Source organism: Heteronotia binoei, chromosome 13, assembly GCF_032191835.1.
Source record: "Heteronotia binoei isolate CCM8104 ecotype False Entrance Well chromosome 13, APGP_CSIRO_Hbin_v1, whole genome shotgun sequence".
NCBI lineage: Eukaryota > Metazoa > Chordata > Lepidosauria > Squamata > Gekkonidae > Heteronotia > Heteronotia binoei.
The window spans coordinates 50,039,907-50,066,537 of record NC_083235.1 but is presented as its reverse complement, the minus strand read 5'-3'; the positions used below and the strand labels follow the sequence as shown (position 1 = coordinate 50,066,537).

General features: G+C 43.1%; 1 protein-coding gene across 1 annotated transcript in view; it reads right to left on the bottom strand.

Annotated features, from left to right (window-relative positions):
• The window catches only part of AXIN2 (axin 2), a 43,581-nt gene extending 24,642 nt beyond the window's left edge, over positions 1-18,939 (bottom strand). Inside the window, exons 1-3 of the mRNA XM_060252061.1 lie at positions 18,592-18,939; positions 15,630-16,563; positions 8,345-8,485 (exon numbers count right to left, since the gene is read on the bottom strand). Coding sequence (XP_060108044.1) covers positions 8,345-8,485; positions 15,630-16,453 — 965 coding nt within the window. The 5' untranslated portion in view covers positions 16,454-16,563; positions 18,592-18,939. The remainder of the gene's footprint in view (positions 1-8,344; positions 8,486-15,629; positions 16,564-18,591) is intronic.
• Between the last annotated feature and the right edge of the window lie 7,692 nt (positions 18,940-26,631).

Here is a 26,631-nt window from a genome sequence, read left to right as displayed (position 1 = left end):
TGTGACTAAAAGGCAGGGGGAGGGGCAGGATCCTTTCTAGGGCTGCTTTGGCCTTTGAGGGAAGACTCATCAGCGCAAAGCTTGCCACTGGACAGCAACTGCTGGGTTACTTGATACCACCAGACTTGCATGACTAAACTAAGAGTCGGCTGTTTGCTACTTTATGAAAGCCAGTGTGGTGTAGCTTCAGAGCAGGGTATGGGAGAATTACTGTGGAAGCCCACTCAGTGATTTTGGGCCAATTATATATTTTCAGCCTAATGCACCTCACACAGTTGAAGAGAGGAGAATAATGTAAATTGCTTTGGTCCCCACTGTGGAGAAAGGCAAGGTACAAATAAATAAATAATATAGCTGAAGGTAGGAGGCAGAAAAAAAGGTAGATTGGTGAATGACTGAAAAGGAGCAAAACAGAAGGAGAGGATATGAGGGAGGAGGGAAAGAAGGAAGGGGGAAACAGAGAGGCTGTGGTGGGGGGGAGTTGAAGACAGGGGGGGCAGTAAATGTAGGCCAGCTTTTCAGTGGAAAGGTGAGAAGGAAGCAGGAAAATGAGAGAGGCTATGGGGCTTAAAGGAAAAGGAAACAGGGTGGGGGGGTAGGGGCAAATGAGATGCCTCCCACAAATCCTTGTTGGTTTCCTTTTGTATATTCTAAGACCCAACCTGGCTGAATCGGAGGATGCTTAAAGACTGAGACAGGAGCCATAAACATAAAAGATGGATCTTTCAAAAAACTTGAAATGCCTCAGGCTTGCAGAAAAATTTAAAATCTTTTTTAAAAACTTGGAGGGGTTTTTAAAACTCAAATGATAAAAGTAGTGTTTTAGATTTAAGAAAGGGATGTCCTCAGTGGCTGTTGCTAGGCAACTACAATAGTGCCAGCGTTCCATTCTGTTAGAAAAAGGTGGGGGGGGGGAGGGTGCAAGACCCTTTTCAAAGCTGCTTTGGCCTTTGAGGTTGGACTCACTGGGCCCAGATCTATCAGGAACCACCATGTGACTTGATACCAACCAACTTGCATGACTCACCCAGGCCCAGATGCTTGTTACTGCTCAACAGCAGCCACCCCACAAATCCCAGTGTGGTGTAGTGGTTAGAGGCTCAGACTCAGATCTGGGAGACCCAGGTTCAAACCCTACTATGCTGCAGAAGCAAAGTAAGTGACTTTGAGTCAGTGATATGTATTCAGCCTAACCTACCTCACAGAGTTGTTGTGAGGATAAAATGGAGGTGAGGAGACTGATGTAAGGAGGTGAGGAGAATGATGTAAGCTGCTTTGGGTCCCCATTGTTGAGAAAGGTGAGATACAGCTGATGTAATAATAAATACAGCTGAAGATGGGGAGGCAGATAAAAGGTAGGCTAATGGGTGAAGGACAGAAGGTAGTGAGGAAAGGTGAGAATATGGGAGCTCCTAGAAGGATGCAAAGAGGGAATAGTATTGGGGGGGAGGAGGATAAAGGGGGAAGCGAGATGGTCCTCACAAGTCCTTTCAGGTTGCGTATTGTACCACCTGCCACCAACATGGTATAACTAGACCACAGTCTTCCTGAGAAGAGGCTGCCAGGGACTAATAAAGGAGGGAAAACTGAAGACAAGGGAAGATGAAGAAAGAGATAGGTGGGCTGGTGAGAAGAAAGGAAAAGGGTGGGGCTGTGGGGGCTTTCAGGAAAAGAGGAAATAGTAGTGGAGAGAAATGAGATTCTGCTCCCCCCACCGCAAGTCCTTCTGGGTCCACCACTTGTTCTTACTGAATTAGTGAATTAGGGAAGATTTTACTCAAAATTATAAGGATTGTGACATTTTGATTAAAGCTCCCCCAGCTTGAAATTATGAACAACAACTATTCCTCAAATCAATAGTTGGTTTTTGTCCTGTCCCCCCCCTTAGTGTTTGATACCAGCTGGTCACTGTCATGTTTAGGTAACCTAACTAGATAGTCTAGCACAGACACACCCATTTCCCAATGGACAATTTGTATTTGCATATATTTAATTTATTTTGATACCCCCTGCCAGGAGAGGCACCATTTCTCATGGACAAAACATTTGTTCCCAATAGATATGAGTGCCTGTCCAACGAGGAACTGGAGGTTTTTCAAGCAGCAAAAAGGGTAAGAGTGCTACATCAAAGCTGCATGATCTGTCCAAATCACCAGTTGTGGGTTTGCTGGGTGACAAGGGCAATGAAAAAAAATATATATATATCCCCCTAATCATTGCTCATTCACCCACTCAAACATGGACTTGAGGCTTGTTCACCGACTTATTGCGGCTCTGGGTTTTTTTTAATGTGGCATTGCTTTCCGGACTCTCAGAATTCTATCTAGAATGCTACGCAAGCAAAAAAAAAGATTGTTTCGCTGAGTCTCCTCCTTTTCCCTCTTCCAAAGAAGCAACAAAACACTAGAGGAAAGTCATTACATGGGATTCTATGAAGTCTGGAATCTTCAACGAATTCTGAACATAGCAACTGGGGTGGGGATGTGGAAAATCAACAGATCAATATTTGAACTGGCTATATTCCATCTTCTCTAAACTGCTGTATGGCTGTACTCAGACATTATAACAAGATGCAATTAGGGAGAATGGGCATGAACACAGCATGTTGCACACTTCCTCACCTTTCTCTTTCCACTTCCCCACAAGGTGCTTGATTAAAAATTTCCTGATTTGATCAAGCTTCAGTTTTTCATGGCATCTGAATGGAAGCAAATTGGAATTTACTGTCCCAAAACTAGGAGTTTACACTGGGTTATTAAATCAAGCTTCAGAATCCCAGTTTGTGGGACTAAGCAATCTCAAAGCAGGATAGTGACTCATTGGTAGATTATCTCCTTTGCATGCAGAGGTCCCAGGTTCAATTCCTTGCATCTGCAAGTAAAAGGCTCAGTTAAGACACCTCTCAGCAAGACCTTGCAGAGTGGCTGTCAATCAGTACAGACAAATGGTCTGACTTTGTACAAAACACCTGTGCCATTTGCAGAGACTTTTGCGTTCAGACACTGCAGCAAATTGGAGCTTGACCAAACCAGAACTTTTCAATCAAGCTTTGTGCAAGTGAAGCTTTACAATTTTGACTGGTATTTGTAGTAAACTAGGGTAATATTTGAAGCATTTTTTTGTATTTGTGCAATTTCACCTGCCTCAAGCCTTCAAGAGCTGGATAAAACAAGGTATAAGGCCATCAGCAAGTCTGAGCAGGGAGGACTGGACTTCCTTCCCATTTCCCCCAGGTCATCAGAGCCTAGCAGAACTAGAGATGCTCTGCTGGAAGGCATGAACTGCACTCAGAATTCTTTGAGAGAAGACCTTTGCTTACATATAAGAATCTGATTGATCACCACTGAGAGAGCAAGGAGAGGACATCTTTTGACCCAAAGATTCTCTTTGGCCATCCTTGCAAAGTGTGGCTTGTTGCTCTTGCTCAAACTATTTGCTCTGCAGATATGATACCTACAATTCTTTACTTGTGATACACTTTGGGCTTGCCACTCAAAAGTTCTCTTGTGTAGGCAGAACATTAATTAAACTTAACTCTTGAGGGATAATGGGGGAATCCTTAAACTCCCAGTGAGCAACACAGAAATACAAGAGATACAGTTTGCTTTTGGCTTTTTAAATCTCAAACTGAATTGTAATTACTTGAGGGGGGAGGATGAGAAGTGTGCCTCTTTGAAGGCATAAGTATCTTAGTGTCTTTGGATTCTGGAAGAAAGAGCAGCACATATACATTAACTAATGAACTAAAGGAAAAGATTCGCTTTACTAGTTGCTTCCTGTTTAAATTAAATTACATATGCCATGATCAAACACTGTCCACTGTGTAAAAAAAGTATATGCAAGGCCGGTGTATGCAGAGCCAGACATGACAGTTCAAGACACAGACAAAAAAAAAGCAAATCTATGGCTAAAGCTTGAGAAAGAGGAAGAAAATAGAGGGTTGTGTGAAAGAGATACCCAAACAATAATGCAAGATTGACGCAAGCAAATTTGCAGGATGGAACTTTTTTTTTAAAGCTATGGGCATGGTATCAAGAAGAAAGGCATGGCTTAAGCGATGAATGTCAGGGGCCATAAGGAGGGCCCATACCTCATTGATACAGAGCACGGCTTGCACATATGAAGGTTTCAAAACTTTGGCAGGTCCAGTTAGAAGATCCCAAACAGCAAAGCTAGGGAAAACTCTTTCAGTGTAGCCATGGAGAGCTGCCAATTTAGGTGGACAGTGCAAGGTTAGACAAGCCACTGACTATATTAGGCATATTCAATAGAGTGCAGACCTGGCAAGAGGCCAATTAGCCATGAAGGGCAAGGAAATTTATTGCCCTTCCTTCTACTAGAGGTTTTCAAATCATTTTCCAGATACATGTGAAAGTTGTCAAGAGCAGGAAGGAGGAAATCAAGAGCCTGGTCTAGAATAATTGGCTATTTGCTTACTTTGCTTTATTTTGTCTCATTTGGCAAGTGTTTTGCTTATGACAAGGAGCAGCACAAGAAAACCCTCTAATGGAATCTTGGTAATGCGAATTCAGAGAAAGTCCAGTCCAAATGGCAGCTCAGCCCCTGCAGATCCATGCCACATCGCTCTCCCATTCATTGAGCCCTCCGATCATCCCAAATGTTTTGAATACTCCCTACCCCAGTAATTTGAATAAATGAGGGTGTCCTTTTAATTGGATCACTTAAACAGCAGCTATCTTGGAAGAAGATGTTAATTAAAATTAAACAAAAAAGACTAGTGGACCTCATTTCAATAGGAGGGTGGCATTAGTTAACAACCCTGAGAAACCAAATGAAGCTTCCTAATGAGGGATTTGAGAGTGCTTTCCAAATTCTGAGCGCAGAATATTTTAAAATAAGAGAACTTTGGGTAGAAAATAAGAACTCACAGCACACTAATTAAGGCAAGACAAGAAGCTGGGGTCAGGAATTTTAAAACCAACGAGAGAACAGATCAATCCTAAGCATGTCAAGCCCATGGGCCTTACATCCAGGAAAGTGGACTGCAGCCTAAACAGGATTCGGAGAGAATATTGGGTTTTTATTTCTGGTTGGAATGCTAGATTAACAGCAACTTTATGTTGCTTTCAATTTCCCATCTGAAGAACCGAAGCAATCATGAGCTTGCCTCATTAAAAAAAAGAGAAATAGAGAAGAGAAGAAATAGGAAAGGAAAGTGGATGAAGGGCTGAGAAGGTCCTGGGTTCAGATTCCCATCCAACCACAAAATTCAATTTGTGGCCCTGGATTAATTCTCACTCTCCTTTACATTGATCTACCTCCCTGGTTTCAAGTAAGGTTAAACTACTGTTGCCCCATCTATATCCCCCTTAGAAAAAGGGTGGAACACAAATCTGACACAATTAGCAAGGAGTATCATAAAACAAACAGTGGCAGGATGCTATCAAATGTACCTAGAGAAACAATGAAAATATTAAAAACCAATTATCCACAGCTGATGCACAATATATGACATAGGGATAATCTCAGTATTACAGTTTCTGACCATGTAATCCTTTCTTTTCTCCAGCACTAAATTCTCTGGTGTGGTGTGATGTGGTGCAATACATGTGTGAGAGAAAGATTTAAATCCAACTCTAGGCTGAAGGAAGACTGCAAAGTTTTAAGCACTGAATAGCATGGTTTAATTATAAACATTTTTTGCTAACCAGTCTGGTACCTAGCCAATCTGTTTCTGGGGAAACACTAGTTTTGAAGTCTTCCTTCCAGTCAGCTGCTATTTAAGCTGAGCCAATTATCTTAGCCTTTTGACTTAGATGTGCCTGACCTAACCTGAATGTAGTTTCAGTGCTTCTTTTGAAATATCAGACTCCAGCACATATGCATTCACTCCCATCTTCATTTGGCAATGGCTCTGAAAACGAGCCTCTGATCTCACCAACATCAAAAGCCTGGTTTGTAAGATAAAGTAATATTTGAAGTTCGCTCAGCAGTATTCCCCTGTGTCCAAAGTAAATCCATAAATAAGATATAACCAAATAATAAAATCAATCAAGAAATAGAAATGTAAATTTGCCTAATGCTTTTGTGGCCAACACCAAAAAAGAGAGATTAGACACCCCCAAAATTCTTGGGATTAAACATAAATTCAGAAAGAAAATAACTGCACTAGTTTTCCAGACACATAACAACATACAACCCTGGACACACCTGGTTTTGATGACCATTTGAGACACTTTGTCCTGCACCACAAAAACCATTCTAGACTTTCAGAGCTGAACTATTTACATGCACACACTGCAAAAAAGGACCACAACACCAATGGCTCTTGCATCAAAGTTGGCACCAGCTGATTCCACTCTTCTGCCCACCCACAGGACAAACAATGCCTTTTTCTCAAGTTTCCCTTCTATGCGCCCTTAGCGGGGAAGGAAATTCAAAACATAAAAACAACTTTGGCACATGTGCTGGTGTCACTGCAATGGACAACAGCTGTTCAAGTATATTAGTATGCACTGGTTTAAGAGCGTGTGGTATTTAGCTATATAGCTCCAAAAAGAGGAGAGGGTCTCTCTCTCTTTCACACATACACACACATGCAAACTTCTAGTCCTAAATAGTCTTTAAGTTAGCTTTCTTCTGGACTGCAGGGAAATGCAAACATTTCAAAGGAAGGAGGATGGGGAGTTCAGGATCCATTTACACCAGGAAATGGTTAAATTTCTTAGGGTTGCTCTCTGAAGCCATAACACTGTTGCGGTCCTATTAAAATCCATGTCCCCCTTCCCACCCACCCCCACCCCTCCCTATATCTTGAAGCTCCCAGCAGTTTAATCAGGCAAGTTTCCCTCTGCTTCTCACAGCCTGTACCACCTATTGTTATGGCAGGAAAAAACAGCCAGGCTCCTTTCATGCATGGCTTTATGGGGAGCTCCTATTCACTTGTTCAAGTAAATTTCAAAGCAGCCTGCCACCCTCTTATCCCCTCTAAGCTCCCCTAGACTAACAATAGGCTGAAAGCGATTCAGTTAAGCCTTTCATCCACCATGCACTTTATTTTTCACTCAGTGCTCTCATCTATATAAGGCCCTACAATTGGCATTGCTGTGAAGAGAAGGTATAATCCCAGCTCTGCAAGTCCCAAGTGACCCAACATTGGTCCAGAAATGACTAACCCAATGAATGCTCTGTTGACACATGATCACATACAAACCACAGCTAGCAATGAGAAATAAAATCGTGATGCAGCTCTTTTATTTAAGGCCAATATTGTTCAATAAGAAGGTAAGGAGGGGAGGGGGGCAGGTGGGATTTGCTTTTCCATAATGCCAACTAAAAAAGAAATCCACACAAAAAGAGGAGAGGAATCACTGAAAGTTTGCACCCAGAGACTTCAGGATGTATTATTCAGTGATGTCTGTTCAGACTGCTAGATCCTCACACTCAAAAGTAGTGTAGTGATAAAATTCAAATAAAAATCAAAGTAAAATTCAGTACACTGAAAGACAGAACTAAAAGTAGAACTAATGTGGAGAAGGTCCTAAGTTATATGAACTAAGCAACTTTCCACAAAAATCTGTGTTAAAATAGGGAACTCTCTCCCAGAGTGCTTCATTCCCAAATAGCCTCAATTTTCTGTCACTAAGGAAGGCGGAAGCAAACTGGACAGAAATAGAGGAAATGGGAAGAGGGAGCAAGAAGGCAAAAGTGATGGAGGCACTATTTGCCAGGGGTTACACAAAGTTTGTCTAGGGCTGGTTAAGATTAATTCCCATATATAAAAGACCAGAATTGCTTGACAAGTTCATTCTGCCTCACTATTCTTCTTCCAGAGAGCCACAAAATATTTGTAATCCTTGTAGAAGAAACCCAGCTAAATCTGACATGAGAGGCTGCTAGTTCTTCAGGTCAACAATAGGTAAATTTACCAGTAACCTTAGAAAACACTTCCTAGAGGAAGCAATCTCTTTTTTTTTATGACTGTTAATGAGATAATACACCTAGACTCAAAAACAAAGGCCAGGGCAAGATTGAGATTGTAGATATGGGGATGAGATTGTGGATACATTCCATGAGTTACAAGGTAGATTTCTAGTCTTACTGGAAGAACAGGCCTGTTTACAGGAATTCCCATTTGACTCTCAAGTGAAGTCATGGAAACGGGGGAAGCCAAACCTACCATTAAACAAACAGCAAACCCTGCTGTGATCCTGACCACTCTCCATGGTACCTCACATGGTTGTTAAGAGTCTATCAGGAGTGTGACCAGAGTTCAACATTTTAATTGGCCTCTAATTACACCACAAGTAGTCAGGTATTATTTTAAAATATATGTGTGTTTATACCAACATATTTTCCTCAAATTCTTTAAGGAGATACTTACACACTGCTGTCGGTCATTGACATGGAATCATCAGTCAAAGCATCACTAGATATTTCACTATCGTTTGCACTAGTGGTTGGAGCAAAGACATAGCCAGAGTTGACATGGTAAGGGTTGACAGGATCATTCCTCTTGAAAGACCTATGGACACAAAAAAGTTGAGAACCCAGTTTCTCTCTGAAATCAGGAAACAGACACATTGAAAGACCAAAATGTAATGAGCTAACAAAAAGCACACAAACGAGACCAAATGAGTAACAGTCCAAATTCTTAGAAATTTGCCATATCAATTACTACAGAACTATCTCAGAGGCATGTGTCTAGAATCAAGTCTTCTGTACACTGCTCATTCCAAATAATTTCATGAGCTATCTCTACAATCCTATGTTAATACTTTAAAGTAATCAACCATTCCACAGTTTAGGACTGATTTGGAACATTCTCCTTTCTCCCCAGTACTGAGTTTTTTGCAATTGCCTCACGGTAAGACCCACACAGAAAGTAAGCTTGAGAGCAGATCCAGCATGCAGAGGCACCACAGATCCTGCATGCACATTCACCACCAGGGATCAAAATAAGCCTTTAAAAGGATAAGGCTTTGGCACATGGGTAGAAGGAGATACACACTGTATTTTTTCACAAGCTTACTCTCCATATGGGTCTCAACGACTACACAGGTCTCAGTGTGTCACAGAGAAAGCTGTCATGCAATGCAAGTCCAATATCAACATCTTTAAAGTTTTTGGTGTTCACACGTGGACTTGCTGAGAACATTTTCTATTTTAACCAAAATAAGTCAACTGCTTTGGAAAACGGGTACATTTTTAGAAGAACTTCATTTAGGATATAAATGTCATTAATGCTTCACATCACAGGTCTCCGTTTCTATGTGATAAAACAGTATATGCCTGAAACATACCACAACAGGTTTACACAACATTCACAGAATCATAGAGTTGGAAGGGACCTCCTGGGTCATCTAGTCCAACCCCCTGCACAATGCAGGAAACTCACAAATACCTCCCCCTAAATTCACAGGATCCTCATTGCTGTCAGACACACTGTCAGACAATAGCCTCTGTTTAAAAACCTCCAAGGAAGGAGAGCCCACCACCTCCTGAGGAAGCCTGTTCCACTGAGGAACCGCTCTAACAGTCAGGAAGTTCTTCCTAATGTTGAGCCAAAAACTCTTTTGATTTAATTTCAACCAGATCTCAAAGAAAGAAACTCCCTAGATTTCCTTACCAACTTGCTCCATTATTTTATCTTTTCTAATTAAATTAGTGTCTTTCTCTTTCATCCCAAGGTTCTACTTCCCATTTAATCCTTCATATGTACATATGCTTCTGTTCTTCTACAGGGAAATAAAAAAGCTCAGCTGGCTGACAATGAGCTATGAATGCCCCAGATTCACATCTCCACCATGAATGCAACCAGTGGCCTTAGGCCTTATAGGTCTCTTGCATGAACGAGGGTTAACCCAATCCCTCCACTTAAGTGATTAGGAGAAATGTTATAGATCATATTTTAGCATTACATTCGGGTCTGGATTTAAGAGGTTCTAAGCATGCCCTGACATGGATGGCCCAGGCTAGCCCAATCTTGTCAGATCTCTAGAGCTAAGTTCTGGTTAGTATTTGGATGAGAGACCACCAAGGAAGTCAAGGGTTTCTATGCAGAGGAGGGCAATTGCAAACTACTTCTGTTCATTTCTTGCCTTGAAAACCCTATGGGGTTGTCTATAAGTCAGCTGTGATTTGATGGCACTTTCTACCACCAAGCACATCAAAGTGACAAAAGAATGTGACTCCTTGGAGAGTTTACCACATCTCAAAGCTGATTGACAGACATTATCTTAAGGGATTGTTGCAAAACAAACAAAAGTGTAACCCATTATGTCCATTGGTGCCAACAGGATAAATCTTCTCTGGACCAATTCAGAAGTCATGCCCCTCAAAACATGTTCTCAAGTACACTACAAAATAAACTTTCAGATTTGTATTTCCATTAAGTCAGGCAAGCAAAGAGCAACCCTTGTCATCTATTCCTCCTTTGCTTATGTGACTCCAATATGGCAGCACAAAACAAAGTTGAAACTCTGTAATCTCTATTCAGTAACTATACCCCAAGCCCAAAATGAGGTTCAAAGCATGAATGTCTGCTGCAGAACTGTGATAAGTGCTTGCTGCTGAAAATATTAAAAGCTCTCATTTTCACACAGCATCATCTTTCAATGCACAAACACACAACACAACACGCACAGAACACAAGCTATGGCCGTCTAATGCTTCTCATCAGGAAAACACATCTTCTTTTTGAACACATACACTTCCACAACATTTCACAGGACAGACACCCCAGAGCCAAGCCACATCCCTAATTTTAAACAAATGTAGAGTTGGCAACCCTGACCAACCAAGACTGTGAAGTTCAATTTTAATGGAGACACTGAGGTAAAATTAAAGAGTCACTTGCAAGCAACTTGGGAGGCATCATCTTTTATGAAGTTTTTTTGTTTAAGGACAAACCATTAAAGAGAGCCGTAAAAACACAAGCCAGTTGGAGGAGGTAAAGCTCGATTTAAGTGAGCAGCTCGACTGTCTTTATGAAAAGCAGGCCTTCCCCTTCCACCGGTATTCTAGTCTTTGTCTCTGTTTGCCCTGGTTACCCACTTTCGACCTCTTCAGCAGTCTTTACTCAGCTTTCTCTCAAGCAAGTCCTCCCACCCTCCCCTTACTCCCCTGCTGTGTTGCATTCCTCTGTTTCATGGGCAAGGGAGAAAACATGAGTCCTTGCAAAGGCTTAAGCAAAGAAAAGGGTTGAGCAGGGAGTGAGAGATGGAAGGAGAGACACACAGACAGCCCCGCTCTTCAAGTTATGACTGCAAACAGCATGACTGAAGTTCTAGGCCTCCGTCTCAAACTGACCTTTGCAGGAGGCCATGCTGCAAAAGAATCAGGTATTTAAGCACAGCTGGGATCACATTCTTTTCCAAAGCACACAAAGATATTTCAGTAGGAAGATCAAGACATCTGAAGGGGGGCTGGAGATAGCAAAGAGTAAGGAAAGAAAGAACTCAGATCTGAAAGATAGATCAGCCCCACATGTTTCCAATTGAAAGCATAGTTATACTACTAGGAAAGAAAGGGGGGTGGGGAAGGATCTAAATTTTGTACCTAAGCTAGAGATTCTGACCTTCCTGATGAGGCATGCATGTTTGCAAAGTCCCAATGACATTCTTTAGGCCACTGTTAGTGTTTGGGGTGTGGGAGAAGGGAAGACTGAACTCTTCTTTTTATGACTCTCCTTGAAACTGTTTCATGTCCTGCTTTAACAAAACCCAGGCCCATTAGGCTTATTGTTGTAAAGTATCTGGTTTCAAGATGCTCACCATCTGTACAGAACCAGCCCTGCTCATTAAGTGGCTCCGACAAGCCTTCCTTTTAAAGCGCATGCAAAACTCCAGCCTTTCTCATACCAAGGCAACAATAACTGTTTTGTTATGCTTACACTGCATCCCTATGGGAGTAGAAGGAGAAGTCCTTCGGTAGCTGTTGGGGAGGCCATTTAGAGCCTTCATTTCCTCAGGTTTGTTTTGGGTAAGACTTTGTTCAACCCAAGTTCAACGCATTTAAAACAAACCTCAAAATCAGTCCACCTAAAAACTCAAACTCAAAGTATCACAGAGAAAAATAAGATTTTCAGAACTTTGACCAAGTGGGTGGAGATAGATATTTGCCTATCATTATGGCACCAAATGGGGGAGAGAAAACCCTAAGTTTGCCTTGTTAAGAGAGATCTGTATAGAAACCCTCCATATACATTAAGTAAACCAATTAGGGATGTTTTCATAAAGTTACTTTAAAAAAAATGTTGACCACACTACAATTTAATTGTAGCCATATTCTATCAAGTTTGCTTTCAAGGAGTTTAAATTCCTGTGCAACACAGTGGTCTCTGATGTACATTTCTCATGCACAGATCCAAAACAACAACATGTCTTCAGGATCAATATGATGTGTTTTCAGCTATCAGGCAATGGTTGTTCTCACATCAGCAAATGAAACTACATTACACTGAATCAGATCATTGGTCCATCAAGGTTTCTGCATGCCAAGTAGATGCACTGAGCCACAACCCCTCCCCAGCTTCAAGGAAAAGTGTCTTGTGCTTCTGACGTTGTGGTTAAGTAGCCAGTATCTACTTTAATGTGCTATGTTAGATAGTAGTTCTGTATCACAGAGGGAGATAAAATAATCCATTCAGGGTGTCTTTTAGAACAGAGCACAAGCAAAGAATCTATTTCTCAGCTTCTCCATCAACAGGCCTTCTCACAAAAAGAAGAGCAAGCAGTCTTTGACAACCAGAATCATGGAGACTGCCCAATAGCCAACACAGTCTTGCTCCACTGTTTGGGGGGGGGGGGAGAGGTGAAACAAGTTGTTCAAAAAACTACCAGAAACTCTATTTCAGCCTATTCCAGAAATTCATACTTTGGTTAAGGAAACTACAGCTGAATTTTAAGCAACTAACTTAGTGCAGACCTTTGGTTCAAAAGTATTGCTAGATCTTTTATGCTGACCATATTTAGAAGCAAAGAGATGGCTTGCGTCCCACTACTCTTCAAAGAGGCTAGAAGGTTCTCCCTAAGTTCTGTCCACCACAACTGCATTAAAGGAACTTGATTTCAACAACTCCACTTTAAGCTAGTAGAGGTCCATCTGCTAGACAGAACTTATTTAGAGGTCCATCTGCCTGCCTATTATGTTATAAGGCTGCCCCTGCACACATAAACTTGTGTGTGATCAATTCAGAATTCAATGTCAACAGACTTCCTTCCAGTTCCACTTCAGGTACCTCAAAAGTCAAATGCATAGCTTCACTCCACAGAAATAATTATTACGTGGCTTAATAAAGTAAGCCTGAGAGAGGAGGACAGTTATCTAAGCCAAGGGTGAAGTCTTTGTCTTGTCTCAGGAGCCCTAAACACATGAACATTTTAACCATGTTACACACCGATAAAGGAATACCAGGGTCGCTACGCAAAGGCAGGCAATGGCAACCCACCTCGGAACATCTCTTGCTCTGAAAATTCTAGGGGTCATTACATCAGCTGTGAAAAAGTCCTCTGAGAAGTTGACACGTTGGATAGACCTCTGTCTTAGTACTTGTACATTCAAATGCGGGGGGGGGGGGGCGCACTAGTCAAGGGGAAAGGCATTTGGTATGTCATCATCTAGACTGGGCATGGGCAGCATAATATTAATTCACCCTCAGGCTAAAAATATTGAAGGGGAAGGAAAAGCAAAGTTGAAAATGGCTTCTCAGCTAGTGCCTTTGGGCAACATTATAATTTCTTGGACCACAAGTTACTACTACTAGTGTATATAGCACTTCTAACTGACAAAGGACTTAACAGTTGTTACTGAGTGCATACCTACTCCCACCCTTGGGAGACATTCCCATTTTCTAGTTGAGGGACTGAGATTGAGATGTACTGACTACCCAATGAGGGCACAAATAGAATTGAGCTGCATGTTTAAGTCCAGCTCTTTTTGCCAATAAATACAGTATGCGCAGGGAGGATCAAAGCAAAAAATCAGCTCTTTGGAAAATAGTGTGAGGTAAGCCACATATTTGCTTCATATGGAAGTTTTGGACATGATCATCATTAAAGGGCCATTGATATTGCTGATCAAAAGAGTGCACTGGGTAGATGTCTACAGAGTCAAGTGAAGCATCTTTAACCACTAAAAGAGTATATCTCTTAAGTTCTACTTTAGAAACAGAAAAGTGGGCAAAACCCTGAAACCCATGCTCTCAGGCAGTAGGTTGTATTAAAACTGTAAGTTCCACTGCTACCTCCTGCATTATCATGGGGAGGGGGGGATAGAATTGGAATACTGTTTAAATCCTTCAGAACAGTGGGATACAGCTGTCAGATATGCAGCAAGAACAGGTCACAATAGTGGAGGTCCATTTTGAAAAAGTACTTTTAGGGCTACAAATACAGTAACTTGCCTTTGCTTAACAAAATTATTAAGATAGAAGATCCTTTATTGAGCACGTCCCACTACAGAAATGAAACCATTAGGTATCATCATGAAACCAAATGGTATCATTTGCACAGGTAACAACTGGAAGAAGTTCCTTAAAGATGTCTGGAGCCCCTCCAGATTTGCACTGGTGTGAGTGAGAGCCAAATCAAAACCAGCTGTTTCCCCAGCTCCACCACTGGAAGAGACCAAAAGCACTGCTGCTCCTCTGAAGGGCATACAAGAAACACATCAGATGCAATACAAGAACCCTCCTCTTAGAGGCGGGCCATCATTGAAACAAGTTGAAAACAGCAGAGATGCCTGAAGCACTGTGATGTCCATTAATCACAGAAACACTCACAGAAATTCCTGCAAACCAGATGTCAAACACTTACCAGATTGAGAAATTCCTAAAGCAAGACAGAATACACACAACAGAGAGGGACAGCAGGTTCTTCATTAAGGGGAAATGGGGTGGGGGATAAAGAATAAGGTGTCAGCAGATTATGCGAAGATGGAGAGAATATTATGTTGGCATTTTGTGATGCACCCATTTTGCTCACTTTTGTCAATCTGTACAAGAAAAGGGCTTGGGAGCATCCAAGCATGTATGTGCACAGAACCACCTTCTCTTAGAGTCTGAATTGGGAACACACACATATACATGACAACTACCCCTGCCACTATCTTTTGCCTGCAACTTAAAGGCAGGAGTACCAAGCAGTTACAGAATGCCCCCTAACAAAACCTGCATGCCATACATAGTGCTTCCTTAAATCACACAGGTTTCCACAGCATGGAGTCTCCTGTTCCCACATTGCATAATTGTTTCCCATTTTCTACATGTAATCCACATTATTTCAACACTGACTGGGGATGAAGTTGGCAAACTAGTATTTCATTACTCATTTGCATGCCTAGATGGTGCTCTTCCCAGTCCCTCTTAATGTGGTTTAAAGTGGTAACAATTAACACATGTCTTAAAGAACAAGAGTCCCTTTGAAGTTCTTTTTTGATGTCTAAAAGAGCTTTAAGAACTGGTGGGTCTTAAAAACCACAATGTACCTCTTCCTTTAACAGGAGGAAACACAGCCTTTTCCTCAAACCAGAGATAAAACACCAGTGTTGTTTTTTTTTAAGGTTCATAAATTTCTTTGCCAGATCTACTCACAATGTGCACAGATATCTACTTTGTAAGCCTTAGAAGTGATCAAATCCAAAAGCCATTCCACGACTAGATAACTTACCTGAACCCATTCTCCATAGTTTCCGTAGCTCGGATGCTTGCTGTAGCCCTCAGCATCTTACTGGACAGCCCAATTACAGATGGCAAAAGTTTGTCTTTAAAATCTGCACAGCTCCATTCCTCTTCTTCATTCAAGGTAGGGAGATAACCACAGTCCACTTGTAAGCTCCCCAGTCCTTTGCTGTTGACATAAGCAGGATTTTCTCCCCCACTCCTTACATATTCGAGGTATACATCAGAAGTTAAGAACATCTGGTAAGCATTTTCCTCCATCACAGTCTGAATCTCAGTCTGCGCTTGATCAAACATCATAGAATCTATCTGCTGCTTCTTGATAGTATCCCTTATGTAGGTCTTTGTGGCAGGCTTGAGTTGTTTGGAGACAATGCTGTTGTTCTCAATGTACCTTTTGTATATAGCTTTGGCTACTCGTAAAGTTTTGGTATCATTAAGGTCCATCTGCCTGAAGCCATTGCAGGCAAACCAGAAGTCTAAAGTATCCACGCATTTCTCCCTTTCCAGGAAAGTCCGAAAGAGATAGGCACCATCTTGATCTCCCAGTAAAGAATGTAAGGATTTGGTCCATCGTGCAAGAGGGGAGTCTGGAGATGCACTGCCTTCTGGCTCCCCAAGACCATCCTGATTCCTCCTTGGTGTGGAGGAAACTGACATGGCCTTGAAGGTTTGATTTTTCAGGACAAATAAGCTGGCAGGCAGGTGACATGGTGTGTCTCCTTCTTCCCCTGGTACAGGGGGGCGAGGGGCATCCTCTCTGAAGCTGCTGCTGGGGTCTGGAAGGTGAGTCAGCAATGCTGCACTGCTCATGGTTCCTGGAGTTCTTTCTGGTGAGGCCTTTTCTTTTCAAGTTCCTCAGTAATCTGCCTGCCTCTCGCTTTTCTTTCTCAAGTCAGCAGGGGATCCTCTGACTCTTCTCTCTTGGAAAAAAAAAGGGGGGGGGAAGAGTATTGATCTAATCAAAACCAGATCCACCCAACTTCAAAGACAAAAAATAAACAGGCTTTTCAACTCTTCACATTGAAATAAAGAGGCAACCCCAAGCTATCTGCAGTGCTAATTGAAAGTATCAGATAGGTGTTTCAAAGAGGAAGAGTGAACTCTTAGGCACACTTTTAACTTTGGTGTGGAGAGAGTAAAGGGGAAGGGGGGATTGGAAACATAAAAAATGCATTCTTAATAATTGCACTGCCTATAAAATCAAAACATTCAGAGGGAAAAATCCCTCTTCAAACTTCCCCTCCTACTAATGATAACATCTGAGAAGTCCCAGGAACAATGTTGAATCCCTTATGTTGCTAAACCCATTCTGCACCAAAAATTCCTTCCAATTTTTTTTTTGCATCCCTCCCTCCCTTTTGTAGATAACTCAAGGCAAAGAACAAAATGTGCTTTCCTCAGCATCTGGTTTTCATTCCCCCCCCCCAACCCTTCAACTCCTTAAACATTTAGATTATGATCACCAGAAACTCTTCTATGTACAAGGCTGGATGCTCCTTTATAACTGTGCATTGAGAAACTGTTTAAGAGAAATCTTGACCACAGGGTTGGTCTGTCTTTTTACTGAACTTTCAGCCTTCAAACAGATGTCATGGACTTGGTTAAGGGATACAATTTATGTTAGGAGACATCCATAGTAAAAATACTGGAAGCAATTGACTGGCAATTTTTCCCTTCCACGGTTGCATCTCTTCATGCTACTTTTACACTGTTAGGTCCTGGCATCAAGGTGAAGCAAGCAAGATCTTTGAGAGGAAGTTTTGTGGTTCTTCCCAGTACCCTTCTCAAAGCTGCACACTGGAAAATTAGCTTTCTAAACATTGGCATTTCAGTAAAAAAAAAAAAAAACACCAAAAAACAAACCAGCATCCATCCACTAAAAAGGTAGTTTACTAAACATGTGAAGAGTTCAAAACTAAATTAGAAGAGCAAGCCAGTTTCCAGTTTCCTCCACCCATCCTAACACCTCACATACGATCCCCGATACAAATTCACACACTTTTAAAAAACATCACTATGATCTCCCCTAACCCCCAAATCTGTCAAGAGTTGGGATTTCAAAGGCGGGGGGGGGGGTGCTCCTCCTTTCCTGGAGAGCACCTGAGGCTGGAGCAGACATTCCAAACCGGTCACTCTCTGCCCCCAACCTTACGGCAAGCAAAACCCCCAGAGAAAGAGAAGCCAGGTCAGAGGGCCTTAAAAAAGAAATCAAATTAATAAAGAAGAAAATAAACTATAGTCCTTGAAGCACCAGGTTGTCAAAACCTAATGCTTTTTTTTTCGGGGGGGGGGGGGCGGAGAAGTATTAAAGGAAACACGTTCAGAAATGGCGACTGACTGAAGGGGGGGGGGGGGACCAGAGATCTCAAGAACGAAGAGGAGGAATGGGGGGTGGGGGGAGAAGTCCTAAACCAGTTGCTTTCTGTGGATCCTGTGTAGCAACTGACCCTTAAAGAGGTATGCAATCCCTCTTTAGAGTTCACAGGCGTCTGCTGATCGAAGTGGGGGGGGGGGGGGGGAGAGATATCGCATCCTCGCGACTTCCTACCTACAAACAAAAATGCATCTGTAACTCCCTGCCACCGCCACACAGGCTTTACAAATACAAAACGACTGGGGGGGATCCCTCCTCACTTTACCGGGGCGAGTGGTTTGGGGAGGGGGGGGGGAAGGGGCTGTAGAGGAACCTACCCTGTCGCCAGATCGCCCCCTCTCAATACCTCGGCGTTGTTGTCGTGGCCGTAACTATTATTATTAATAATACAAACCGCGGCTCTATCTTCTTCCCAGCCTGTGCCCGCTCATAACTAACACATAAATAGCTTTCCTCAACAACTTCAAAGCCCCAGCCGAGGGCACATCAAAGCAACCCGGGAGCGGGGAGGGGGAAGAGGAAAGAGGAGAGGTTGCGCTCGGATCACAGACTTTTTTTTTTTTTTGCAACTTACCATCGATCCAGCAGCTTGGGTGGATTTTTTTCGGCCCCCCTCCACAAATCGGGCGCACGGCACTTCCTTAAACAGCCCCCCGATCCAATCCACCTCCCTTAGACCTTTCCTACCGAAGGGACAAAAGTAATCCGCAACGTTGCACCGATTTGCCCACTTATATTTTCATCTTCCAACTCCTCTCTTGCTTCGCCATAGCATGCGATAGTTAAAAAGAAGGGGGGAGTAGGGTGGGAGATTAAGACATTGCACGAAATATATCAGTGAAGAGGGAGTTCTGAGTGATTCTCCCCTTCCTTCACTGCCCCCTTCTTCTTTAACCAAAGAGGGAAAAAATCAAAAGACCTGATCCCTCCCCCACTTCTCCTGACCCCCCACCCACCCCCCTTCTTTCAGCTCAGGTCCTGTTTCAAGCAGTCATTCCATGCACCAAATGTCCTCCGGGCTATTCCAACAAACACTGAGCTGTGGGTTTAACTGTGCACATCAAAGTGAACAACCGAGAGAACGGTCCTGTAAGGGAGATAAGAGTCTTTTCTGCAACACCTTCCCCCTTAAAAGCAAAATAAAAGGCACAGTTTTTACTAGGGCTATGTTAGCCGAGCCGCCAATATAACACGAGTTTAAAGGCTAATTATTCCTTTTCTCTCCCTTCGCGGAATTTTTAAAATATATCTATACGTGTGTATGCTTTAAGCTAAAGCTTTACGACTCAGTTGTTGTTGGGGGTGGAAGCTGGGTTTTTTTTTTTTTTGCCTCGTGAGTTGCTACTAAGTTGCCAGGACCTTATCAAAGGGAAACAATCTAGCCAACTCCCCCAGGCTTTGGAACGTCAGAAGTAAGTGATCCTGCCGCCCCAATCGTATTATCCCTGCAATTCTCTTAGTACTGCAGGAACCTTAAAGGGACAGGCAACATTGCCTCCTTCTTTCGACTCCCCTTCACGGTTATGCCAGCTGCACTCCCTGCCTTTAACCCTTTCTTTGCTCAATCAACTCAGCCCTTTCTTTGCAAACGATTCCTCCTCTCCCCCCGCCCCTCCCTCCCCCCATGAGATAAAGATCAATTGCTGTTTGAACTCTCTTCCTTTTATTTTCTCATACAATGCAAAGCTGCTACTGCTGTATTGCTCTTTTGGAGGGAAAAATTGGTCAACTTTAGTAGTGCAAGACTGTGAAATCATTTTGCGGTCTACCTCCGCCCCCCCCCCCCCGCGTGCCTTTTCTTCTTTAAAGTCTCATGTTAGAAGAAAATTGGCCGTTTCCTTTTCTTTTTATTCTGCATTTTAACTAAACTATATCTGATTGTAATATAACCGGCACACCCACAAAAGTCTGTTCAACTCCCCCCCCCCATATGTTAAATATTAAACAGACACGGAATGCCTTAGAAAAGACTTTAGACAAAAGGTTCTAATTAGAGATTGGATCTGGCCTGCAGGTTTCGGGCCAATCCACCTCCCTTCCCCCATCATAGTCAGCTTCTTTATGAAGTCTGGAACTGTTGTCTTTTAGGATTATTTAATGGGCAGTCCCAAAACAGAGAAATCCAAAACTTCTGAACTTTATGGAAGTTCTAATGCCACGATGCATCTGAACTTGGTGGCTTCAGTATGTTTTCCCTTTGTTTTTATTTGCTCCTTTTCACACTCAACACATCCCCCCTTTCTTCATCTATGCACTTATTTAAGGGATTTAATTAATTGCATTTGCAAAACAAGCAAGACTAATAAGCATGTATAAAACTTGGCAACTGCTGTCCTTTTTTCGCTCAATAGCAGAAATATTGACTTCATTATATTATTAGAAGAGTTTTTAGCATGCAACCCAAAGGTCCAGCCCACTGTGCTAGGAGCTGTACAAATGTCCAGGAAACTACAGGGCCTATTTTTCTTCTCCTAAATTGAAATACTCAGAAGAATATTCACTTCCCGAATGATTACTCCGAAATAAATGCCACTGAGTCTAAAGTGAATTCTTCCAGCAGGTGTCATTGGATTGTTGCCTTAGGAGAAGGATACACAGAAGTAAAGCCTGTTGAACAAAGTAAGCATTTCATGCCCCATATTCACATGCAGTATTACTATTTACTTGTAGTGCTCTTCATTATGTATCAGGTGTTAGAACAATTTCTTTCTAGATGTTTTCATTTATATTCTTGCATAAGAAACTAGATTTTCAAAGACAAAAGCCTCTGCAGGAACAGAGAGGCGGTGGAAGTGGAATGAGGAGCTTTCATGTTTCATGCCTGTTCATTTGGAAGTACAGTTCACCAAGTTCAAAAGGGCTTATTACAATGACTCCCAAAATGTGTGTCGCAACTGCAAGCATGCCTTGAAAAATTAAACCACAGATAAGGGAGGGTTGCCAACCTCCAGATGGAGCCTGAAGATCTCCTGGCATTACAACTTGTCTCCAGATTGGAGTTCAAGCGCCCATGGAGGAAATGGCCACTCTGGAGCATAGACTTTGTGGCATTATACCCTACCAAGGTCCTTCCCCTACCCAAACTCTATCCTTCCCAGGCTCCACCCCCAAGCATCTGATGAAGCAGCCTCTAGTCCTCTGTTTCTTTTTATTGCAATGGACCAACATGGATGCTCCTGTGGTCTACTCTACTCATGTCTGTCAAAGAGTACTTTGACTCTTGAACACTTACACAGTGAAACTCTCCTTGATCACTAAGGTGCTACTGGACTCAAACACAACTGTTCCTGTGGAATTTGTTCCCCATGCAAGCTTAGTCCCACAGTGTTCAACATAGTTTACTTCCATACAGCAGCACAAGTGTGCATACATCATATAGAATTCACCACTGGGATGGTCCCCTGGCATTCATAGAACCATAGAGTTGGAAGGGACCTCCAGGGTCATCTAGTCCAACCCCCTGCACAATGCAGAAAACTCACAAATCCCTCCCCCAAAATTCACAGGATGCTCATTGCTGTCAGATGGCCATCTAGCCTCTGTTTAAAAATCTCCAAGGAAGGAGAGCCCACCTCCTCCTGAGGAAGCCTATTTCACTGAGGAACTGCTCTAACAATCAGGAAGTTCTTCCTGTTGTTGAGCCGGAAACTCTTTTGATTTAATTTCAACCCACTGGTTCTGGTCCTACTGTCTGGGGCCACAGAAAACAATTCCACACCATCCTGTATATGACTGCTCTTCAAATACTTGAAGATGATGATCATATTACCTCTCAGCCGCCTCCTCTCCAGGCTAAACATGCCCAGCTCCTTCAACCTTTCTTCATAGGACTTGGTCTCCAGACCCCTCTTTGTCACCTCCTCTGGACCTGTTCCAGCTTGTCTATATCCAGGGGTCATTTTGTAGGAAAAAAGGTGCAGGAGCTCAGTAGCATGTTTTATATGCATATGCCCTGGGATTTGTGTGCAGCAGAGAATGAACTCCCCACTGCATGCAGATCCTGGCTGGAGGTTCGGGAGCTGCGCTCCTGTGCATTCCTGCTGAAATCAAGCTGTCTATATCCTTCTTAAAATGTGGTGCCCAAAACTGAACATAATACTCCAGGTGAGGTCTTACCACAGCAGAGTAAAGCAAAACCATCACTTCACGTGATCTGATGAAGCAGCCTCTAGTCCTCTGGCCATCTAGCCCCCTCCACTATACTTCTGTTGATACAGCCCAAAATTGCATTTGCCTTTTTAACCACCACATCACACTGCTGACTCATGTTCAGCATATGGTTCACTAAGATCCCTAGATCCTTTTTGCACATACTACTGCTAAGACAAGTCTCCATCTTATAATCATGCATTGGATTTCCCCTACCTAAATGCAGAACTTTACATTTATCCCTGTTAAAATTCATTGTATTGGTTTTAGCCCAGTTTTCCAGCCTGTCAAGGTCATCCTGTACCCTATTTCTGTCTTCTACTGTATTTGCAACCCCTCCCAATTTAGTATCATCTGCAAATTTAATAAGCATTTCCTCTGTTCCTTCATCCAAATAATTTATAAAGATGTTGAACAAAACAGGTCCCAGGACAGATCCTTGAGGTACTCCACTTGTCACTCCTCTCCAAGAGGATGAGGAACCATTCACAAGCACTCTTTGGGTGTGATCTTTCAACCAGTTACGGATCCACCTATTAGTAACAGGATCCAAACCACATTTTACCAACTTCTCAACAAGGATAGTATGTGGAACCTTATCAAAAGCCTTACTGAAATCAAGACAAACTAAGTCTACAGCAGGGTTTCCCAAACTTTTCTTTCCCGTGGCCTGGTCATCTTTACACTTCTCCTTCGTGGCCTACTAAAATTTGGGGGTGGAGCCAGGGGACTTTGGGGGTGGAGCCGGGAGATAGGAATTATGTCATTTCCTGTGGTGTCACTTCCAGGTCAAGGGCCAAGCGATGTCACTTCCGGGGCACACTGAACCAAAACTCTACCTTTTCCTGTGATGTCACTTCCAAGGCACTCCTGCAAACCTGCCTCTTCTTCTGAAGTAACTTTGTTTTCAGAAAAATCTCTCTGAAACCCATGCTATGCCAAAATGGGGGTGGAAAGTGGGCAGTCTGCAACTTTCCCATACATTCCCAGGGTCCTCTCTTTCCACCCCCCACACCTGCATGCACTTATCTGTTTGTGTGTTCTTCTCCAGCTTGCAAGCACTCCTAATGCTCATGTTCAATTGCCTGCACCACCTATACACCCCTTCCTCAACAGCACTGGCCAGTGTATGCAGTTGGGAGTGCTGTTGCCATTGCCATCAGGAATGCCAGCACTGTGTACCACCCACACGGAGCCCTGGCAGCTGCTATACCTCAAAATATGCTGACACATTTAGTAGGCCCTTCCTTCAGCTGCTACTACTGGAACCCTGCCTCAAGCTACAACCAAGCTTGCTTGGTTTCAAGAAAAACTTTTGACAGCTATTTTTCATACTTTTCCTTGGCTGAAACACTGGGAAACTGCTGTGAAAGGTAGCAGAGAATTGTACTGCAATTAATGAATTAATTTCAAGTTATATGAAGTTCATACAAGCTTTTCTGCAGTTATCCCCAAAAGGATATTTATGAGAGACTTGCAGCTTTTTGCTGGCTGTGTTTCCCATGCCCTTAAAAGCAACCTGTTGTGCAGATATTTAGCCAGTGAACTTCTTTCATCCTTTTTAATAACTACAGGAGGAGTTTAATTTTGATGTCAGACAGCTGTTAAAATCAGGACAAATAAAATGGTGCCAAGTTCATAGTACCATCACTTCCAGTGCAGAGATATACAGCAGTAAATAATCTCTTTCTGCCCCACACCTCTCACGCTCACTCACTCACTCAGAAATCTCATAGAAAGGCCAGCTGGCTTCAACTGAAGGTGCCAACTTTTCATGAGCAGAGCTCCTATATCTGCAACAACAGTATGATGAACAGAAAAGTTTCATCCAGTAAAAATGGAAGGAAAGAAAGAAAGAGAAAGGAAAATAATGAAATGGAAGGAAAAGAAAAAGAAAAGAAAGACATGGAAAGAAAGAACGTAAGAGAAGCCATGTTGGATCAGGCCAGTGGACCATCCAGTCCAAAATTCTCTCACACAGTGCCCCAAAAGCACCAGAATGTCCACCAGTGGGGCCAGGGCACTAGAAGCCCTCCCAGCGTTGCTTTCCTCCTCCCCCTCCACAGCAACAAGAATACAGATAGAGCATCACTTGCAGGGAAAGAAAGAAAGAAGGGGGGACAAAGAAAAAAAGCCTTACTCACCATCAGATGACCCCAGCCAGCAACAATTCTGCCCAGGGGTCATTTGATGAAAAAAGAAAAGAAAAAAGCTGCTGGAATGCCCACTCCCCACCCCACCTGGCTGAACAAAACATCACCCCCCTTCTTTGCTGCCCAGGCCTCCCTGGGAAATTTCCCCAAAAGAACATACTGCATGGCACACGAAAGCTCATACCTTGAATAACACTTCATGAGTCTAAAGTGCCAGTGGACTCCAGCTTTTCTCTCAAACACTGGGATGGGGGAGAAGGAAGGAGAGGCAGTCCAGCTCCTCTCTGCACAACACAGAGACGGGATGGAAGGAAGGAAAACGGAGCTCAGGCTTTGCAGCTTGCATCAGTCTTCAAGCCTAGCTTTTCTCTGCACAACAGAAATGGGAAAGGAAGGAAGCAGAGCAGAGCTCAGGCTTTGCTGGAGGCGGGGCTAGCTTTGGCTTTTCTTGTGACCCGGTATTGAGGCTTCCATAGCCCAATACCAGGCCACGACCCTGTAAATGGGAAATGCTGGTCTACATCATTCCCCTGACCCAGCAAGGTAGTAACTTTCTCAAAAAAAGAGATCAGGTTAGTCTGACATGACTTGTTCTTTGAGAAAACTTTAGTTTCACTATTATTAAAACAATTATTCAAATATAAGCTGTAAAGGGAATGTAGTGAGAGGTTCACATGGATAGATTTTAAAAAACACTAGAGTGTTCCAACTCAAGAAAGCTTATAATGAAATATTTGTCCTTAGCTTCTAAGGGGCCACTGAGATCCTAACAAAAACATCCCTATTTGCAAGATTCTCTCCTCCCCTTTCTCATTATAAATTAGAACAGATTTTGAGTCCAGTCTCACTAATATGACTGATATGCCAATAAAGGTGGTTGTTGTTGTATCCAGTAGCATCTTTAAGACCAACGAAAGTTCATTAATGGTATGAGCTTTCATGTGCATGCACACAGAAGCTCATACCTTGCATAAACTTGTTACTTAAAGGTGCCACTGCACTCAAAAGCTGTTCTGCTGCCCATCTGGATCTATCATTATGACTTAGTTTGGGCCTAATCCTCAAAATTAACATCTGTGTAATTCAGGGGTGGGAAACCTTTTTTCTGCCAAGGACCATATGGATATTTATAACATCATTCGCAGGCCATAAAAAATGATCAGCTTAAAAAACAGTGCTCCACCGAGGGAGAATGAGTCAGGCCAGCAAAATTAATGCAAATAGTTTTTCTACTTGAAGTCATGTGGGGAGAGCCTAATCTGGCACACACACACCCAGCCCGCTGCCCTAGGCAAATGCATAGGTCCAGGGCTTTTTTGTAGAAAAAGCCCAGCAGGAACTCAGTAGCATATTAGACCACATTCCCTAGTATTAGCATATTAGGTTACACACTCATTAGCATATTAGGCCACACTATCTGGGATAATCAAGTGCAAACTGAACTGGGACAGTAACTTTTCCAGGCCCTGCAGCAATTCTGGCTGGCCAGCCAGGCCCCAGAGAGGCTGCTGCACAATGCGGCTGGGCCCCACGATCCTCGCTGGCCAGTCAGGCCCCAGGGAGGCTGCCACATGGCTCAGTTCGGTCCAGCAATCCCCAAGGGCCACACCAAGTGACCTTGAGGGCCATATACAGCCCCTGAGACGGAGGTTCCCCAACCCTGGTGTAATTCTATGCATCAATTTATTTCCTAGATATGATGCACTAAGAGTGGGAAGAGTGAATTAAAGTACTGAGGTTGGGAGGATAGGAATGGTCGAGTCAGGGTTCAAAAGGAAATAAATGCCTTGGCAGAATATAGGCTGCAAGTTGCTTTTCCTGAGACCAGCTGGAGAGCTTCTGGGATTCCAACTGATCTCCAGGTGCCAGAAACCAGGAGAAAAGGGTGACTCTGTCATTATATCCTATTGAAGTCCCTCCTTTCCCCAAACCCTGCCCTCCTGAGGTTCTACTCTCAAAATCTCCAGGCATTTCCCAACCCAGAGCTGGCAACCATCTGAACAGTGCTGAAAGCTTCACACATTCAGAGCCAAACAATCCATGCCCTGTTGGAGTTCCTATTTAGCTAGCCAGCCAGGCCAAGGCAAATTCCCCAGGCTGCAAGATCCGGAGGGAAGAAAGGAGAGAAAAGGCGAGGGCGGGGCTGGCATACAATACAAAGCAGGCTAGCCTTTCAACAGCTCGCTCCTAACCAAGTTAAATCGGAAGGGAAGCAACTGATTTCCAAGGAGCCCTGTGAGTCCCAGCCATCTTTAGCGGTGACGGGAGGGTGCGTGTTCTCCCCCCACCCCCATGGCACATAGGTGTAGGCT